Source organism: Myripristis murdjan, chromosome 17 (assembly GCF_902150065.1).
Source record: "Myripristis murdjan chromosome 17, fMyrMur1.1, whole genome shotgun sequence".
In the NCBI taxonomy this organism is placed as follows: Eukaryota; Metazoa; Chordata; class Actinopteri; order Holocentriformes; family Holocentridae; genus Myripristis; species Myripristis murdjan.
The window spans coordinates 25,301,561-25,318,907 of record NC_043996.1 but is presented as its reverse complement, the minus strand read 5'-3'; the positions used below and the strand labels follow the sequence as shown (position 1 = coordinate 25,318,907).

Below are 17,347 nucleotides of genomic sequence, written 5' to 3'. Positions count from 1 at the left end.
ATCCTTTTGTTATCAGAGTTGCATTTTGACAAAGGATTTTTAAGTTTTGATGACTGAGTTTCAGTTTGCCATAAATGTGTATGGTTTATTTCCAGGTGTTGTGTCTTATTTGCGTTGTGTTTAGAGTTTTGGCACAGTGAGCAAAGCATTTGTAAAATGAGTTCAAGCAATCAAAAAAAACTGTAAAATGATCTGTTTTACTTCAATTATCAATGGCACAATTTACCCCAGTGTATTCTCTCTAATGGCACAATTAACCCCGCACCGGGGGCAAGTTGTGCCACAAAACCACTTTTTTTTCAAAAGCTATATTTCTCAAACAGTTTATATAAGATCCAAAGTGATTGTTCCCAGGGATGCACAACATCCTAAACTATATGTGCATATTTTAGTTGGAGGCATTACTGTAATCCCCTCGCTTTAAAGGCACTTTAAGTAAAAATTTGCACTACTTACCCCACTCTCCCCTATAAATGAATTAATTTTATAATTTAAAAAAGAAACAAGTTTGATTGTTCATTTGAATTTATTTCTCTCTCTTTCTCTCTCTCTCTCACTCACACACACACACACACACACACACACACAGAGGACATCACTGACAGTCTGACCCATCCTGTCAAAATCATCAGGCTTGAAGTGCTCACGACAGAGCTTTGACGACTCGGTCGCAACAAAACCCTCCCGTCTTATAGCAACTTCCCACTGCCTCCTCAAGCCTGTATTACTGGGAAACCTTTAAAAAGAAAGAAAAAAAAAAAAAACAGCAAGAGTCAAAGAGAGAGAGAGAGAGAGAGAGAGAGAGAGAGAGAGAGAGAGAGAGAGAGAGAGAGAGAGTACCAGTTCCTGCTGTAATAACGTTACACGTAATTAACGATGATATAATATTATAAATGGTAAAATAACCAAAATTATTGTTCAGTCTTACTTCTGAAAGGTAATCCCACGCGATCTGGTTTAAATCCTGTGCTGGTTATTGCAATTATAAGCTGCACAAAATACCGTCATTTTTGCCAGCTCTCCATTGACTCTGGTTGACTCTGGTGCTAGCCTAGAGTGAGGAGACCCATCCAATATGGCGGCGACGCTGCTCACGTTCCAGCACGTCATGAGGCGTCTACGTATATTATGTCTATGGAGGCGATGGTATACCTGCTGCTCTCTCTATGGTTTTCTTGTCGGCGTCAGAAGAAAACAAGAGAGCCAGAGAAGGCTGCGGGCGGCGTGGCGAAATACGCAGGAAAAGTACAGGAGAGTTTTGGCAGCCATACAGCAGTATGACGAGGAAGAACGGAGGTTACGAGCTAGACGCTAGTTCGCTACAGTCATCGTATATCAGTCCCGTTTACAACGCTGTAATGGCTGAAAGATAACAATATTAGGTAATAACATATGTATGTATGTTGTGTATGTGTTGCAGATTGCTCTCTTGTCGCAAAATTATCGCCGCAGAAACATTGCTGGTGCCTGAACAAATTCGGTTGCCTGACGAAGGAAGGTTCAGAGACATGGCTGCCCATATTGAGAACAGGTGGGGTCTCCCACACTGTGTGGGTGCTATTGATGGCTCCCACATACCCATCATAGCACCACAACACTACCACACTGACTATTTTAACCGTAAAGGCTGGCATTCCCTAATCCTCCAAGGTGTTGTGGATGGAAAGGGCAAGTTTTGGAATGTTTTTGCTGGACTGCCGGGGAGCTTGCATGATGCCAGAGTTCTGAGACTGTCCAAGCTGTTGGAGTTAGCCAGCCGGAGAAACCTCTTCCCTCCTCACACCAGGAACATCAGTGCGGTGACTGCTGGCTATTACATCCTTGGAGACTCAGCTTACCCCTTGCAGAACTGGCTCCTGAAACCATTCCATGACACCGGACGTCTGACAGCAGAACAGCACATGTTCAATCACATGTTTAGTCGAGCACGGGTAGTGGTTGAAAATGCTTTCGGCAGGCTGAAGGGAAGGTGGCGGTGCCTTCTGAAAAGGAATGACTGTGACACCCAGCTGGTGAAGTCCATGGTGCTTACTTGCTGTGCTCTGCATAATCTGTGTGAAGAGCATGGGGAGACTAGGGTGGCCATTTCCACAACACCAAAAAGGAGGACACTTTGGGGGTGGCGATGCGGGCCCGGGGGTGGGGGGTGGGGTGGGTGGGTCGAGTCAGGTCCACCAGTGTTAATTTCATCAGCCATTTTCAATTTAGTTTTAGTCTTAGTGTAGTGTCAAATGCCCTTTTTACTTTTAGTCATATTTAGTCAACTTGAATTCTTTTTTGTTTAGTCACATTTTAGTCGACGAAAAGTCTTGACATTTTAGTCTAGTTTTAGTCGAAGAAAATCCAAAATATTTTAGTCTAATAAAGTTTTAGTCAATATTCTTTTTTAGTCTTTGACCTGCATCATGTTGGCTTTTTTTTTTTTAATTTAACAATATTTTAAATTATTATTTTAAAAATGTAAATTACTTATCAAACAGACCTAACAATTCAGCTACCAATGAATGAGCAGTAGTATGCATGTGATAACATAGACTGAAAAATAAGCCGAAGTGATACCTCTTCTCTGAATAGACAAGCTAAGCCAGTGTGCTGCTGTTAGCCAGTGACTTCAGACTTCAGACAGCGCCACACACACGCACTCCGGCATGAGCACACAGCAGCGCAGGAGGAGAAAAACTAACGCGCATCCAATTAATGCACTTTCTGGATTGTAATTTAAAAGTCTATGACGAAAAATATGACTGATATCGATGTACAGTCCGGGCCAGCGTTGCGTTCAAGTGCAACTCCAAAAAGGAGGACAAATAAGCGTCCGGCTTGAGGCTGTGCCGGACGCCGGACAAGGCATTTAAATTCCGGACTGTCCGGCCTAAATCCGGACGTATGGCCACCCTAGGGGAGACGTATGAGGCATCATGGGATGCACCTGACACAGCAGAATGTGAGCCTGTGGCGGCAGTGGCTCAGGGTGTGGAGGAGGAGGGCAGAAATGTACGGGATGCTCTGATGCAGTACGTTTTGAACAATGGCTAGAAAAGTATTTGTTGCTTTGTTATCAGCATTGTTTTAGTTATCTTGCTTCATTTTTGGAATGTATCTTGCTTCAGAAAAATAAACTTTTATAGATGTGAATGCTGGTGTTTTGTTTTATTTGTGCAGGTAATTTAGCAAGATCTAATGGCAAACTGAGGGCAAAAACATTAAAACGGCTGTCAAAGAATATTCAAGCTTGTTAAATCTGTGTTGGTTTGGTGTAATAGCTATGAACTAATAAAACATGCTAAATTCCCACCAGTGTCTTAACAGACAAGATAGGAAGTCATGACGCAATCACATAAGTAACACAAGTCTTTATTGTTAAAAAAAAAATATTAAAACTGTACAGAGGAGTTAAAGTATAAACAAATAAATTACAGGGGGCTGGGGATCAGACTGTCCGGTTGCTCATAGCCTGCACCAGCTGGCCCGGGGGCCCGTTGCACAAAAGTAGGATTAAGACATCCGGGATAAGTGACTGAGCCGAGCTCAACGAATCCAAAACACTAGCGTCCAGGCTTAATTGGTTGCACAAAGGCCAAGCCAGGATCAGCAGACACGGATTCATCAAGCCAGCTGAAACCTATCCTGGATAAGTGCGCGCACACGGCTTCCTCAGTAGACCCCGCCATCGATCACAGATTCACCGATTCACCATGGCAGCGAGAGCAGCGTATTTCTCCCTCTCTGAGGCAGAAATCCTTATGGAGGCTTACGAGGAGGTGAAGGATCAAATAAAAAAGAAGGGCAACACGGCCACTGTTATCAAACAACGAGAGAAAGCGTGGCAAAGTATTACAGACCGCCTGAATGCGTAAGTAGTGCGCAAATACACACTCACTGTTCCGCTGAAACCATCACAATTAGGCTACAATCCAAATAGTTAATTAACATCTCCGAAAACGTAGTTGTACTCTGATTATTAATCAGTTTAAATTGTAAGTGAAATTGACTGCAGATGTGAGTGAAATTGTGTAAATGTAACTCCATCAGACTGTATAACAATTTGATAAATAGATGAGCTCACTGACTGAATTGAATTTCACTTTAGGATAAATAAAGTTCCACTTATGTTATCCTTATATTTGCCCCTCATGCTCCCTGCTCCTCTGCATGCACATCAATATAAAATCCCCCTCAGGTGCCCATGAGGCGGGTTTTGTGAATAGGAAATCCTTTCACAGCATTAATGTTTAGGTGAACATGACTTTTTGAATTAATGAACACTGTACATTGCTTGTGATGTCAGTTGATTGGTTTAATAGTCTTCATCTTATAATTTCAGATGGTCTGCAATGCTGATTGTCTGATCAGCAATGTTGTGGCAAAGTGGCCTGGCTCAGTCCATGACTCCTGAGTCTTTCAGACCTCCGGAATCTATCAGCACCTATCACAAGGTGAGCCACACAACCTCTATTAATAACCACTTTTTACATCATGGCTGTGTCAAGAATGTCACTCGATTTATGAGGTTGTGATGATGAGATTTTGTATTGACAGGTGAATTCTCTGGTGTGTTGCTGGGGTACAGGGAGTATGCCTGCCAGCCTTTTCTCCTGACACCACAGACCCCCAGGGGGCACAGCAGGCCTACAGTCATGCCCATGCCAGGACAAGGGCCAGGACTGAAATTACCTTTGGCCTCCTGAAGGCACGCTTTCACTGTCCTCAGGACTTAAGGGTCAGCCCTTTGAGGACATGTGACATCACTGTGGCCTGTGCTGTCCTCCACAAGGTGGCCTGCCTGAGGAAGGAGAGGGCCCCCAGAGTGCCATCACACAGACTGGGACAATCCTGCATCTTCCCTGATGACGACAGTGGTCGGCTGCTCAGGGACCAATATGTGCTAAATTATTTTAGTTAACATGCATGCTTTAAATTTAAGTTAAATATGTCCTGCAGTGGCAGAGATGCATACTGTGAATTTCAGTTAAATATGGCCTGCATTGGCAGAGGATTTTTTTTCTTTTTTAAATTCAATTTAAATTGATTTGGCCTCTTATGTTGTTTGGGCTGTATACTGTGTGTATATAAGCTTGCTACTGCATCCATTCATTTGTCTGTTCATTTGTTGTGTATGGATTTGTCCTGCATTTATTTCAGTGTGCAGACATGCAGGGTGCATTACATACAGACCTTTGAATGTGTCTTTATTCTTGTATTGTATAATATGCTTTGATTCTGTGCTTTCTATCATGTAGAGTCACTGTGTGAAGGAGCTGATTGTTTACCTGCTTTGATTTATCCTTATTCAATAAAGGAATGTCATGTTACTCTTTGATGTGTATTTATATGGGATGTGTATTTTATAGTGTATGGGAAACTGTAAATGATCTAATATTGCAACATGTAAAATCATCATTTATCATCAAATTAATGATCACAAATGTTTAAATAATGACAGGGGGTCTAGTTTCGACACCTTCCTAAAATAATCGCCTAAGTCTTTTTTTTTTTTTTTTTTTTTTGTCAAAAATGAGTTGTTTGTCTAAATCATCTCCTCTTGATGCTGGCGACCTCTGGTGAAATCACCAGCATCAGAACAGGTCATGCCATTCTACCCCTGAAGTATAACTGCCTAAATCAATTGTGTGCAAAAACTGTGACTTTGGTAGTTTTATTTTTGCCTAAGGCAAAAAAAAAAAAAAAAAACGTTTTTAGGCTATTTTAAGCATTTCAAGATGGCAGCGGTATCAAGAAGAAAGAAAATTTACTCTGCCAGTGAAGTTATTTCAATGATCCAGGGCTCATCCTCAATTGGTAAGTGATGAGGTTTAGTATAACTTTGGCATATAACATATTACAATTGCCTAAGTCAACAAAGGCATGTTCAGAAATTTGCCTAAGTCATTTATTTCTGTTATGTTACATAATTGACTGACATTGTTTTTAGTATGTCAGTAGTCATCTTTTTTTATATAACATTTTTGAGTGAAATTATCAATAAATATCATAGTTAATTTTTGGTGAATTTTTTTGTGTCTCTTGAAAAACCTGAAAAAATGACTTAGGCGATTATTTTAGGAAGGTGTCGATGTGATAACAATGCGTAGTAGGCAGTGGAATAACTTTTACCCTGCGTTCCAAATCGCATACTTATACTTTTTACTTTTAGTATGTACTGCAGCTGCCCTTACAAAGTATGTAGTTTAGTATGTATTGGGACATACTAATTCTTTTTTTCCCTACTAAATAGTATGGTAGTATGGGTATTGGAACGCAGGGCAAGTTTCCGTTTGTGGTGACTGCTGACTGAGATAAGGGATAAGATTAAATAAATCCTGGAACTTAGCCTGGTCTGGAGCAGGCTAGCTCCACAGAATAAATCTCCATGGTAACTTATATCAAAACATATCCTGCTATCCACTATCCTACTTTTGTGCAACCGGATCAAGGATAAATTAATCCAGGATAACCAAGATATCCCGGCTTAATCCCTTATCCTAGTTTTGTGCAACAGGCCTCAGGACACCCAGGAATGCTTGGTTGAAGGCAGCGGTCTGGGCCATTTCCTCCCTTGCCAAGGCTGCATGTCCTCGTGTCTCTGTGCCTGGCTACGCTCCTCATCAGCCTGCATCTCTGCAAGTACTTCTGTGAGGTCCAGTCTGTGGCCCCTCTTCCTCTTGCCTAAATGAAAGACAGAAATTGGATGTGGTCAGCCACCAGTCCATCCATGTGCAGTCATGGCCACTCACTTGAAATAACGATTAAAAAAAAACGTGTTGTTACTGTTTCTTACCAGTAATAGCACGCTGCTGTGACTGCTGGGTGCTGGAGGTCGATGGAGTTGGTGTCGGTGCCCGAGCTGGTGCCGGTGTCGATGCTGCTGTTGGCGGTGGAGAGGGGGCAGGAGAGCTTGGGGGGTCTATGATGGAGGTGGCATGTGCCTAGCATGTAGAAATGGATTCTAGAACAGAAATAAACACATCTTAAATACACGTGAGTTACCACGGAGTTAGCGTTGATAAAAAGCTAACAAGCTAGCTCGTTGTCTCGATAACAAGCTAACTAGCTAGCCCATTGTCTGCATACACAGTTACCTTGAAAACCATATTTGTTTATGGACTTGTTGGGCAAAACACTCACCTTCCTCGATCATGCTCTCCAGCAAAGCCGTGGCCGAGTCAAGGCCACTCTCCCTCCCGTTGCTCGCCGGTCGGTGCCCATACATGGCGTCCATCTGACCAAACCACTTGCACTTTCTCCGGTTGGACCCACTTCTGCCATTGTGGTCCTTTATGGCTCTGTAGTCGCTCTGCATTTCCTACGCAGCGCGTGTGTGTCCAACATACCTCTGCAAACACACAGAGCAATTCTCCTCCCACCAACGTAGACCCTGTGACGTATGGTCGCTGCTCTTCTGTGGCGAGTGGACGAGTCGTATAGGTGCGGGCACTCTCCAAAGTTTTCAAACACAACCGACGAGTCGAGACACAGTTTAAAAAAAAAAAAAAAAAAAACGGCGCTGACGGCACAACAACAGGAATGTGATGCCGGTTGCAAAGAAATGCCGGAAATAGTGTACTTCGGCGGACCAATCACAGCTCTTGTGGGGCTGCGGAGGGTCCGCGTAGTTACAATTTTTGGGAGGCGCACGGCAAGGCTCTGCGGCGGTCGCACAACCCCCGTAAGCTCCGCACAACCTCCGTACGCTCTTCCTACGCGGAAGCATAATTCAGCCTTTAAGCTTCTCACGACACTGCTTCATTGTCCGCAGATATCCGTGGGCAGCCATTTGCTCAGAGACCTCCTGATGAACCTTTTCATTTCTGGTAGCACCGTCCAGCTCCCTCTAAATTCTCTCGTCCGCCACCAAACACAAAAATGTCTCCACCTCCTTGTTTGTCCAGGCGACAGGTTTGCTTGCCATAATTGTGTGTTGCTTACAACTTCAGTGTTGATAAAGAAGCACGGTCGCTGTTGCCAGTCATTTTAAAAATGCCGGGTGTGTTTTTGTGAAGGAGTCGACTGTCGCGCTAGTGTGTCGTCACTCACTGTCCAATCAGTGGCTTGCATGGCGCTTACGTCACATTTTCGGCTTGACTCAGCTCGCTTGGAACCCAGCTGAGTAGGTCCCAAAATGGGACCTGCTAGCAGGTACTACCACGTAATGGAAAAGCTCTCAAACTGAGTAGAGTCGAGCCGAGTCGAGCTGAGTCGAGCTGAGTAGTACCTATATAGTAGTACCTATTGGCCCTTTTCCATTAGTATCTACTCGGCTCGACTCTACTCGCCTCGACACGGTTTAGGTGGTTTTCCATTACAGTTGAGTAGCACCTCGCCGTGGGTGGAGTCGTTAGCAAGGCGGCGCACCGTCCAGCTCCCTCTGGATTCTTTGGGCCGCCACCAAGCTCAGAAAAGTCTCCACGTCTTTATTTGACCGCGGTAGCGGTGTGCTTGCCATTTTCCGACTTTGACAACTTCACTGACAATCAATGTGCACGGCCGCTGTTGCCGTTTTTTTTTTTTTTTTTTTTTTTAATGTTGGGTTTTGTTTTCGTGCAGGAGTCGCTCTCGTCACTCCCTGTCCAATCAGTTGCCTGCACGGCGTTAACGTCACATTTTCAGCTCGACTCAGCTCGACCAGAGAATCTCTAATATGGGGAGAAGTGCCACTCTCGTCTAACTTCCGGGTCTCGGAAACACGCCTCTGTCCATGTGAGGGCGCTCGCGGGCGAGTGCAGAATGAATGGGAGTCTATGGGGCTACACCCCTAAAAATCCACTTTTCTCTGGAAATAATTTTTTGTCAAGTAATTTGAATACTGTTTTCAAAAGTTGGGGCTAAAAAAATACACTCAGCTGAATATTGGATTTTTTAAGTTCACCTATCTGTTCTAAAAAGCCGTTCAAAAAGTGTGATGACGTCACACATTGAGAGGTGCTGCTTTACGGCGATTTCCAGAGCCCGTCTCCGGAGAGCAGACGGAGACACTCGAGAGAGCCCGCCTGTGCTATATTGGACATTCTCTGTACACACAAATATCAATTTTGATGGAAAAGTCCTCCTTAAGAGTGGGGTTTCCTGTTTCTCTTGGTCTTCGGGTGCCATCAAGTGGGATCCCTCGTCGTAAACAGCCGCAAGTCCGTCACTGACCAATCAGCATTCATTAGCAAATGCTAGCGTGTTATGGCCAACAACAGCCCAAACTGTAGGAAACTGAAAGGATATAAGTCCTCGCTAATTTCACTTTTAACCTATAATCCATACTGGACTTTCAGAAACTACAACAGTATTTGCGATTTTTCAAGCATAAACAGGAGTAAGAGACAAATTTAGCCGTTTAGGTCCATAGAGCCCCATTCATTCTGCACTCGCCCGCCATCACCCCCAGTGGAATTACGGTGGAACTGCAACCAAGTTTGATAAAATGGGAGTGGCAAGGCTCGTCATAGACGGGCTCTGGCTCGACTCAGCTCGCTTGGAACCCCGGCTGAGTAGGTGCTAAAATGGGACCTGCTAGCAGGTACTACCACCTAATGGAAAAGCTCTTAAACCGAGTAGAGTCGAGCCGAGTCGAGCTGAGTTGAGCTGAGTAGGTACTAGTGGAAAAGGGGCATATGTATAGTACCTTTTGGTGAAACAGAGACAGAGGAAATATGAAGAGAGGAATAATAAATGATGACAAATTTTACTTGTACACTGCTCAAACAATCAGATAAAACCCAGAAACAGGTAAAAACAGACAACACAATCAAAATGAAGAACAGTAGGGAAAAGGAAAGAAATAATGATTTAATTCCCATGAAATTTGGTGAACACCCTCATGTTCCTCAGCTGATGAATCCTGCTGATTTTAGTGACTTCATGATCTTCTCCTCTCGCACCACCCTGAAGCCAAACACTCGACTTTATACAACATATTGTATCTCTAAATGTAATGGATGGATTGCTGAGTATAGTCATGCCTCTGGGGGAATTAATCCAAATCTGCTATCACTATGACCTTTCCTCTTAGGGCAAAATATCAAATTTGATATCCCACTATCTATTAGGCAGATTGCCAGGATTTTTAATGACCTCATTCATGCTCCCCAGAAAATGGACCCTCCCAATTTTGGTGGCCTCATGACCGTTCTTGTAGCACCACCCTTAATTTGCACACAAAAAAATATCAAAAAATCTAATCTGGGAATTGTCATGATATTTGTTGAATGCATTCTTATCTTTAATATTATTATTAAGGAAGATTCCTCTCAATTTTGATGAGCCTATCTTTCTCTCTAGTGCCAGCTTGAAGTCAAAATATCAAATTTGATATCTCAAAGTCTGCTGGGTGGATTACCATAAAATTTGGAAATTACATCCATGCTCCCCAGAGGATGGACCCTGCCGACTTTGGCAGGGTCCTTTGACCTTATGACGTTTCAAAATGTACACACCCCATTCTCCCACAGATTGCATTCCCCCCAACATGCACTGAGCCAGTGGGACATCCACAGTGGAAGACCTATGGTGCTCATAACAGCACCACCAGGAGGTACATCATCTGTCATCCTCAGTGCCATCCTCACCCTTGGCGGCCCAGGCTCGCAGAGGGCTGTTGTCATCAATCATGTGGTAGAAGGTGAGAGGCAGGATGAGGAAGGGGCTGTCACTGGACGTGTCCACCTGGAAGGGCACGTTCCTCTGGTCCAGACGCACTGTCTCCCCTTCCTTGGTCAGGGATGTCTGCAGCAGCTTCCCCGTAACCTGGAGGAAACATTATTCAGATCAGCTATGTGAGTGAAGCTTGTTTTACTTTTTGATGTAATCAGGATGAACGTGAAATGTGTTACGACCCTGGCTCGTGGGCCGCAACATAAAGTGGAGACTGACGTCAGATTACACATAATTTTATTTCAATAAATAATATAAATTAAAATCTGGGGAGCAGTTATATCCAGTGCCCAACTCCGAAGCGTACCCCCACCCGGGATAGCCACTAAACATAATAAACTAAAACAACAAAGCAAAATAACAAACAAGTGCTCCGATGGAAAGGCAGCACAGCTACCCAGCTGCAGCACTCTAACTAAAGAGAGTTTGCTCAACCATACAGTGAACCTTAATTTGCCGTCCACAAAACTGACATCCAGTCTCCAGAAAAAGATATCCACGATCCCGGACGAGGCCCCACATGTTACGACCCTGGCTCGTGGGCCGCAACATAAAGTGGAGACTGACGTCAGATTACACATAATTTTATTTCAATAAATAATATAAATTAAAATCTGGGGAGCAGTTCAAATACACAACAGTTTGTGGTGAGTGTGCAGCTCCCCTCAGGAGGCAGTTTCCCTTCCTTTTATCCACTCCTCCTTCTCAGGTGTGGACAATTAAGCCAATTTAGCCCAGGCACCACCCAAGACTCTTGCACTGCACTGCAGAGCCAATGGTTGTGCAGAGGGGCATAACACCTCCCTCCTCAAAAGGGTTCCTCCAGGAGCCCTAAAATTTTAAAACAAAGCTCCTCTGCAGTCTTGTCCTCTCTAATTCACACAAACAAGGAAAAACAGACAGAGGAAACAACTACAAACTGAACTAAATGCTCTCACCAAACAGTTCAGTTAGACTTGCCCAAACAAAGATGTCATGGCATATGAACACGTGAGGATCAAATACACCAATTCACCTGAACACACAACAGCAACAAATGACCCACACAAAGTGGAGCACAACAGCCATAAACCAAAAGGATTACACCAAGTTACTACACATCAAAGTACAAGTAGCAACAATTAATCCTGAACAAAAGCTTACTGTTGTCACCACAACACAAATGGTCACATGCCACCAGATACTGGATCCATGAATCAGTGAAACACACAGGTGACCACTCAAATGGAAAGCCACACCCACACACAATGATCACAACTAGTGTGGCTTACTACCACACTCACAGTAGCTGGGTTTCCATCCAAATATATCGAAATTTTTTAGCGAATTTTGTCAAAATGCGCAAAAGAAAATGCGAATTTATGCCTGTTTCCATTAGTTTTGTTTTGCGATTATTGAGAGGAGAGTGCGCCGTGAGATGACGCTATAAGATAGCGTCTGTGTGTCGACTGAACAACAACAAACACAGCTGACACTCAACAGCTGATCAGGGACAGATTCCTGCTGAACTTGTCAGCTCTTAGGAGAAGTCTGCTTACTATTTTGGCAGCGCTAACTTCGTACCGAACCATCCTAAATAAGGAATAAGAGACTAATAATAATAGTAACAATAACTAATAATAAGACTGTAGCGTAGAAGTGTGACGTGGTATCCGGTCCAGTCATCATTTATTCGCAAAACCTGTTTCCACAGCAAAAAGTCGCATTTTCTTTTATCGATACGCTGAGAAATCCACCTCCTCCAAGCGTAAAAACTTTTTTGCGAATTTTCGGCCGTTTTTCGAATTTCTGGCGTTTCCATCCAAGTTTTTTTTCGCAATTTCTGAAAATGCGAATAAATATAGGTGGATGGAAACCCAGCTAATGTTGCTGCCTTCACCTAGCTAGCAACATCCACAAGTGATCCACAAAAGTGGGCTGACTTCTCCACACCACTAAAGGTCACACACTCACCTCAATATATTCATCTCTAGGCACCCATAAGTGCTGATCTACATGCACACAATGGGCATGTCTACACAACCTGCAACACTCAAACACCACATGCTAGCTCACCCCAAATGTACAGCATTTGAACACAAGACCATCAGTAGCAAATGGTCTCCAAAAAAAAACCTCCAAGCTCATGCTACACCTGAAGGGCTCTGCATAAACCTGTCCTCCCAAAAAGAACAGCTACTGAAAATTTCAACACACAGCAGAGCTCACAAACACACTGCTCTAAACAAACTCCGCAGACAACCTTGAATTAAAAGGTTACTATATAACAGTGAATTAAAAGGTTACTATATATATATAGTAACCTTTTAATTCACTGTTTAAATATCTGTTCTGGCATTTATTCCTCATATTCCTTATTAGCGCATATCAAATCAGATAATGTGTGATATGCATGTATAAACAGAAAATTTCAAAAAACTGGTAATTGACTTTTTTTCTTGTCTTTGTGTGTGTAATCATCTTGTGAATTTTTATAGTGATATCTGAAAGTAAAATTTTGATCCCTTTCCCCTGTGTGTTAAAAACAGTGTTTTTTGGTAATATGTGGTCATAAATAGGTGATTTTCAAAACTTTCCACCAATGGGATTTCCTGGGACTTTTTTTCCCTCACTCAGGACAAACTGAGGATACAAAATCAGTTGAGTTTGCTTCTCTTGCAATTTGTCCTAGGTTTTTTCATAAAATGACTGGACTAGAAGGCTTCTGTGACACAAGAAACATTACAGTACATTTTTCTAAAATTTACGAGGAACTTCATCTGTGAGTCAGTCTGACCTGCTTTCTGTTTTTGTTCTGCATGTTGCATGCTTTTCGCCAGTAATTACATTTAAAATAAGTTTTACAGCTCAGTTCTCTTGTATTGTTTTGGGTGTTGGGTGTAGAATCTGGTGGAAACCCGCATGGTGTGAGTCTGCTCATGATTTCCTGGGGCAAGATCTATCATTCTGAGCAACAACTGACTCATGGGACAGTTTTGGGCTCGGCTCTTGGGTTCCTTGGCTTTCAACTGTCTGTCTATGGAGCTACATCTTAACTTTTTTCAAAAATGTGATGTCTATTTTTGGATATTAGCTATTCATGGATATCTACGTAATTCTGCACTACATGGATTAGCAGTGGTTTTCTTTTTATGTGAATGATATTGCAATACAATTATGCACATAGGATTTCTGTTGGGCGTTTCACCCATCAGGTGTCAATTGTTGATGATTGATACCTCTTCTTTTCTTTCTCTCATACTTTCACATACACAATACTTCACAGAGCCCAGTTGTGTGTTAACTGATGATTCAGTCTGTCAGTAATGATGAGTATTAACATCCAGTATTAACTCATTAACCATTGTCTTCCTTTACCGGACTAAAGGCCTGTACACAGAGCAGCAGAGACTCTGTCATGTTTCTCTTCTTGATGTTGGGACTTCTGGTCTGCTCAGAACCACCAGGTAAGACGAGAATCCTCCTCCTAACACACATTATAGTAATAAAACCTGAATAGACCATCTTTACTTTACAAATTCTAAATATAATAATGACGACATCAGGCACGGCACTGCAGACAGAACTGGATTAAATTTAGTGATGGGTGTTATGGCTCTTTCACAGGAAGCGGCTCTGTTCTTTTTAGTTCAAAAGGCTGGCTTGTGGCTGTTCTCAGTCACGTCATGTAAAGGGGAGTGGATCGGGGCAGGTGCTGAAATTTGGGGCAGCGATAAAAACAGCGGCTCTCACCTACGATTTGGTCCCTGTTTGTGCCAAAGAGCCATTCAGAAGAATTGGATTATTCACAAACGCATCATCACACACTGGATTCAGTTCAAATCCGTTTTATTTCTATAGTGTCAAATCATAACAGAAGTGATCTCAATCTTTGGTCATCCGGTGAACCAAAATCTGCCCCATGAACAAGCTACTGGCGACAGTGGTGAGGAAAAAAAACATTTTAACAAGGGAAAGAACCTGGATCTGGGTGGGTGGTCATTTGACTCCATCATTTCAGCTGAGAGAGAGAGAGAGAGAGAGAGAGAGGGAGAAAGAGAGAGAGAGAGCAGGAGGAGGACTAACTATAAGGCACAACATAGTACAAGTTCCACATAGAGATATATATCAATAATAAAAAATGTGATAATATAATAATAATAAAAATAATCATAGGACTGATCATAGTAGGACTAAATAAAGATTGAAATCGGGTTCAACACAAACTGTATACATGCAGCTGAAGCATCAATCTTGCAAGCAACAGCAACAAATTCAAATGCAGATTTGACATAAAAGAAAATAAAAGAAAAAAGAAAAGCACTCTCTCTAACCTTCACAGGGTCCAGTTGTGTGTGAACTGATGATTCAGTCTTTCAGTAATGATGAGTTTTAACATTTATTTTTAACTCTAACTATACACATAATTTTGATTATGTTATCTTTTTTGTTTGTTTGTTTGTTTTTACAGGTTCCAGTGCTGTGACGTCTCGGTTTGTGCTGAAGGGAGAAGATGTCACTCTGGATGTTCAGAAACCTGATATTCAAGAAACAACCATATTTGCATGGAGGTTCAAGAGAGAAGACAATGTAGTGAGATTAGTTAATGATGAAGTATTTATCTCTACAAACTACAGAGGAAGGGTTGAGTTTTCATCAGAAGATTACTCTTTCCTGTTGAAGAGTCTAACAGAAGCTGACAGTGGAGTTTATTCTGCACTGCTGTTTGGGGAACAAGAAGAGCAATTGACTAAATACCAAGTCACAGTTCAAGGTCAGTTCCTGAATGTCTCAGACTTTGATCGACAGCAGTAGCTGCTGCCTGTTTTCTGAAGCTCTTCAAACCTCTCTCCTCCAGAGCGAGTGTCTCCAGTTCACCTGACAGTGAAGCCTGTCTCCTCCAGCTCAGACTCCTGTAACGTCACTGAGACCTGCAGCAGTCAGGACTCTTCCATCAGCAGCACTGTGACATGTGACGGAGGAAACTGCTTTCTGGAGGGAGGAGAGAGGTCAGAGGTCACAGCCTCTGCTGCCTCCATCAAAGTCTACCTGTTGAATGAGTCAGTCATCTGTAACCACAGCAACCAGGTCAGCTGGAGAGAGGACAGGAAGGAGACTGATGCTCTCTGCTGGCTACATGCTGGTAAGACACTCACTGTGATGAACAGAAGCAGCTTTGTTCTCACCTCCTTGTTCTTTCTTTTTTTCTGGTGAGATGTTTTCACAAGCATCTTGTTTCCTATCATCTTATCTGCACAATCTATTTTTTTTCTTTCAAAAGTTTCAAAAGGTTTTTAGAACATAGATAGATAGATAGATAGATAGATAGGTACTTTATTCATCCCCTCAGGGAAATTCTCTGTATCACATAGCTCATAGTACACACAATACATATACCATAAAAATACATATGCCATAAATGACAAACAGTACATACACCATAAAAAAGGCAGCCATTCACTCAATCAGACAGAGAATAAAAATGTGAGCCTGATATTGTAAAAACTGTAAAACTGTTTAAGGTGCATAGAAAAAAGTGTTTAAAGTGCATAAATACGATAAGAGTCCAACCTGAGTTATAATAAATAAGCTAAAAGAGTCACCAGAGCCTGGGTCAGCGGCCCCTGTCCAAGACTGAACCATTGTACAGCCTGATGGCTGTAAGGACAAAGGACCTCCTGTGGCAAGTGCACAACATGCTACAGTGTGCACTAACAGGAATAGCTCTTCACTTCCTGTGCTGTCGAGTCACAGTCCCTCCTGTTGGTTTGGTAATGAAACGAGCTGCTCTCCTGCTTGTTGTGTTCCAGGTCCACAGAGTCTCTCTGGTGTCTCTGTGTATCTCGTGAAGTTGGTCGTGTTCTCAGTCGGTCTGATCATCATGGTGTCTGTGGTGATCGGCATCAACCTCCTGGTCAGGCTCAGAAAGAAAGAGTGAACCATCAACCTCCACCAACCACACTCTCAAATCCTTGTATAAATTTTACATCGCTGGCTCTGAGCTGCACCCTGTAAATACTTTAAAGGTGCTAAAGATAGGAAGTACATAAAACTTCAAAAGGAAGTACAGGACCACATGAGAACAGATGTGAAGAAGAAGTCTTAGACACATATAACGCTCTTTCAACTATTCTAAAGTCTAAATTAAAGAAGTAATCTGTTATACTGGTGACAGCTTTGTTGCTAATTGCTCATCAGTGTGGGAAGTGCACTACATTTCCCAGAGATCACTTGTCAATCACACAGTAAAGACAGTAAAGAGAAGTTCAATTGCATGCAAAATGTGTCTTTATATAAATGATCTATAAGAGTGTAAGAGAGCACCGTGCTGTACAACAGACCTATTATCATCATTATTGTTCTCTTACTATTTCTCTTACTAATTATAATTAGCAGTAATACTTATTTCTGTAATAAGTATAATACGCATTTCTGTCTTTTTAGTTTTAATTGATTAAAACACTGAAAACTGATATGCGATCATCTCTCTGGCTCTGGTACAGCTTGATTACATCAGCATCACTTGTTCTGCCCTACAAAAGCACAAATTGCCCTGGTCAGTTTTTCAACCGGGAGATTGTAGTGGAACCGGGCTCCACCAGACCCGTATAAATCGCTCTAAAGGTTTTTTAAAATGAACACGTTTTACAGGTCAAGAGTCGGTGTGTTCCTGTTTGTGAGAAACAAGCTGCTCTGTGTTGCAGGTCCAGTGAGTCTCCCTGGTACCTGC

At 42.5% G+C, this 17,347-nt stretch overlaps 3 protein-coding genes across 4 annotated transcripts in view; 2 read left to right on the top strand and 1 right to left on the bottom strand.

Moving 5' to 3' along the window:
- LOC115375010 (uncharacterized) overlaps positions 1-11,819 on the bottom strand; it is a 29,923-nt gene extending 18,104 nt beyond the window's left edge. Inside the window, exons 1-2 of one of the 2 annotated variants that reach the window (XM_030074241.1) lie at positions 11,782-11,819; positions 10,554-10,731 (exon numbers count right to left, since the gene is read on the bottom strand). In XM_030074241.1, coding sequence (XP_029930101.1) covers positions 10,554-10,596 — 43 coding nt within the window. In that variant the 5' untranslated portion in view covers positions 10,597-10,731; positions 11,782-11,819. Of the gene's footprint in view, positions 1-10,553; positions 10,732-11,085; positions 11,091-11,781 lie in introns of those variants that run through there. The other variant, XM_030074242.1, reaches the window with a different exon arrangement.
- LOC115375013 (protein ANTAGONIST OF LIKE HETEROCHROMATIN PROTEIN 1-like) lies at positions 1,508-3,127 on the top strand. The gene is made up of 2 exons (XM_030074248.1): positions 1,508-2,067; positions 2,900-3,127. The coding sequence occupies exons 1-2, from the start codon at positions 1,509-1,511 to the stop codon at positions 3,034-3,036; spliced, it is 696 nt and encodes a 231-aa protein (XP_029930108.1). The 5' UTR covers position 1,508; the 3' UTR covers positions 3,037-3,127.
- Positions 11,820-14,029: 2,210 nt separating the features above from the next.
- Positions 14,030-16,555, top strand: LOC115375336 (uncharacterized). The gene is made up of 4 exons (XM_030074754.1): positions 14,030-14,084; positions 15,089-15,391; positions 15,476-15,760; positions 16,428-16,555. The coding sequence occupies exons 1-4, from the start codon at positions 14,036-14,038 to the stop codon at positions 16,553-16,555; spliced, it is 765 nt and encodes a 254-aa protein (XP_029930614.1). The 5' UTR covers positions 14,030-14,035.
- The last annotated feature ends 792 nt before the right edge of the window (positions 16,556-17,347 follow it).

Bases quoted from the DNA above. Each gene is read 5' to 3' on its own strand.
- LOC115375013 (XM_030074248.1), top strand. From the start codon at position 1,509: ATGGCTGCCCATATTGAGAACAGGTGGGGTCTCCCACACTGTGTGGGT. The intron at 2,068-2,899 runs GGGAGACTAGGG...TGGCCACCCTAG, and splicing joins TAATCTGTGTGAAGAGCATG to GGGAGACGTATGAGGCATCA.
- LOC115375336 (XM_030074754.1), top strand. From the start codon at position 14,036: ATGTTTCTCTTCTTGATGTTGGGACTTCTGGTCTGCTCAGAACCACCA. The intron at 14,085-15,088 runs GTAAGACGAGAA...TTGTTTTTACAG, and splicing joins GGTCTGCTCAGAACCACCAG to GTTCCAGTGCTGTGACGTCT. The intron at 15,761-16,427 runs GTAAGACACTCA...GTTGTGTTCCAG, and splicing joins TCTCTGCTGGCTACATGCTG to GTCCACAGAGTCTCTCTGGT.